The 2,646-nt window shown below is 36.4% G+C and overlaps 1 protein-coding gene across 1 annotated transcript; it reads left to right on the top strand.

Annotated features, from left to right (window-relative positions):
- Positions 1–297: 297 nt before the first annotated feature.
- LOC118750068 lies at positions 298–2,633 on the top strand. Its single transcript, XM_036484800.1, has 2 exons — positions 298–1,353; positions 1,387–2,633. Exons 1-2 carry the CDS (start codon positions 1,056–1,058, stop codon positions 1,989–1,991), a joined length of 903 nt encoding a protein of 300 aa, XP_036340693.1. The 5' UTR covers positions 298–1,055; the 3' UTR covers positions 1,992–2,633.
- Positions 2,634–2,646: the final 13 nt, after the last annotated feature.

Below are 2,646 nucleotides of genomic sequence, written 5' to 3'. Positions count from 1 at the left end.
AGGTAGGTGGGGGGGTAAGCTCACTGATAAACAAAAAAATTTCAGGTAAAAGTGTCACCGTTTTTGAAATATTTACATTTTTTCGAATTTAAAAAAAAATCGTGCCTTTTCACGTGTTTTCTTTAACTGCAACTACAAACCGGGTGTAGTGATACACATTACTTGTTAAACACTTGTTCTTAAAATACTTTGAATTATGAAAATATCTTGTTACATTTATTTATGTACGATCAATTTTGAGTTGACAATTTTTATATTCATTCATTCGTTTTTTTTGATCTCTTAAAATAAATACATAGAAGTTTATTGAAAATAAAATTAAATATTTCTATTTTAATATACCATAAAATTTGGCGATCCTGCCAGGAGTCCTGCATATGAAATTACGCCGCTGTGTTCAGTGATACCAAGAATACAACCAATTAGTGGTCGTTGCGGACTTCGCCATCCCAGCTCACAAGCACAAATCAGTTGTGCTCTAGTGCGTTCCACGAAATCACTGGAGAAGCTTCACTCTACACACGCGTTGGTACACCATTTTTGAGCGTGTGCCATATTCTCAAAGGGAGCCACACTTGAGCGGCGTCTACAACAGTTCCTATCCACATTACATACTCTAGCCGCAGCAGCAGGGTGGTCAACGGGGCGAGCACGGTAAGGAGCAACATTTATTGCCACTACCACCACTCAAACCAGAACCAGCGCAGTAACTGCACTTGACTTCGCTGCTCAAAATAATTGCATAAACCGCAACTGCTACAGAAAGAGGAATATTCCAGCAGGTTATTTAGCAGCAACAGCAATCGCAACAAACACTACAGTTGGAACATTATCAGCAGCAGCAGCAGCAGCAACAACAACAACAAATTCATTCACAGCAGTAGCAACAACAACAACGGCGAGACATTCAGCATTCAAACCGTCATCAAGCAAAACATCTAAATAGATAAGTTTATGTTAACGTTAGTTGTTGTTGTGTTAAATTTTACACTCAGACAATTTTATTTTATTTTTAAATACAAAAAACAGTTAATTTTTGTAAACCTTCTTCCAATATGTTGCGTTCTCCTCAAGACAAAGGTGATGGGAATAGACTTGGTAGGTCTTTGATTGACATTGAAGATCCTCGTGAGGTGTCACAAGATAATATACGTAATCCGTATGACAGGTCTGAAATTTGTGCTACTTCGGTAAAATTACCACAATTTTGGTCTAACTGTCCTGAAGCATGGTTCGTGCATGCCGAGATGCAATTTGCTACAAAGGGAATTAGTAGGGATTCGACCAAGTACGAGTTCGTTATAACTGCCTTGCCTCAAGAAGTTATTGCGAATGTACTTGATGTTATACAAAATCCACCTCAGACTGAGACTTATGAAAATATAAAAAAAGTTCTCATTGACCGACATTCTTTAAGCGAGCAGAGAAGACTTGATAAAATTTTGTCAGATACTGAGATAGGGGATCGCAGACCTTCCGAGTATTATAGGACCCTTGGTCAGTTAGCGGGTAGCACTATAGACCCGATTTTCTTAAAAAATATTTGGTTGCGGAAACTACCTAAAAGTTTGTATGTTGCATTAACCAGCGCTAATTTAAATAATATTAATGATCTCTTGCAACTCGCAGATAAAATTTGGGAAATTACCAGTGGTAGTGAAATTTGTGCTGTTAAAAGTAAAGTACTTACTTCTTCAAATAATTTTGATGACTTAGGGAAAATTGTGGAAGATTTAGCGAAGGTTACGACGAAAATGTGTGAAAGTTTTAATCGTTTGCAGTTGGACATTAATGAGATTAAAACGCAAATATATGATAGACCATCACGATCAAGAAGGAGGTATTTTAGTAATAATAAAAATTCCCAGTCACGTAGTAAGTCTCAATCTAAAAATTGGGTCTGTCGGTACCATTTCCGTTTTGGTAGTAAAGCACGTAAGTGTGAAGAACCGTGTGCCTTTAAAAGAAATAATTCTGACTCGACAAACTAGGACATGCTGTAGTTGCAGCGACTAACAATGGCAATTTGAAATTTTCAACACGTCGCTTATTTGTATTAGACAAAGAAAGTAAGCTTAAATTTTTAATAGACAGTGGTGCCGAAATTTCAGTTCTTCCTTCCAAATTCAAAATTCACAAACGATCTTCCGACATTATTTTAACTGCTGCAAATGGCAGTATGATTTCGACCTATGGAAAGAAATTATTAAATGTTAATTTGGGACTTCGTCGGGAATTTCCGTTTGTATTTCTTATTGCTGACATTTCTAAACCCATTATAGGGGCAGATTTTTTAGGGAAGTATGGACTCTTAATAGATATAAAAAATAAGAGGTTAATAGATCCCTTAACTAACTTGTCTGTCGACGCAATATCTGCGTTTTGTAATATCTCTTTGCCAAAAATATTTTCGGTTGAAAACCAATATACAAAGCTTAAAAAGAATTTTCCTTCATTAATTTCTGAACCAGATTATAACAAAAAAGTTGAGCATTCGACAGTTCATCATATCATAACAAATGGAGTATTACCATTCTATAGCCCGAGACGCTTAGATCCAATCAAATACAAAATAGCAAAGACTGAATTCGATTTTTTACTGAAATCCGGGATATGTCGTCCATCTAAATCCCACGGAGCATCGCC

The sequence above is a fragment of the Rhagoletis pomonella genome, unplaced genomic scaffold (assembly GCF_013731165.1).
Source record: "Rhagoletis pomonella isolate Grant_MI unplaced genomic scaffold, Rhpom_1.0 Rhpom_scaffold_00127, whole genome shotgun sequence".
NCBI lineage: Eukaryota > Metazoa > Arthropoda > Insecta > Diptera > Tephritidae > Rhagoletis > Rhagoletis pomonella.
Note: the sequence above shows the minus strand (reverse complement) of the source record. Positions and strands in the feature narration are given on the sequence as shown.

What these genes read in the sequence shown, in the direction of transcription:
- LOC118750068 (XM_036484800.1), top strand. Translation starts at nt 1,056, where the DNA reads ATGTTGCGTTCTCCTCAAGACAAAGGTGATGGGAATAGACTTGGTAGG. An exon ending in TGTACTTGATGTTATACAAA is followed by an intron (nt 1,354 to 1,386) that starts ATCCACCTCAGA and finishes ATGAAAATATAA; the next exon opens with AAAAAGTTCTCATTGACCGA.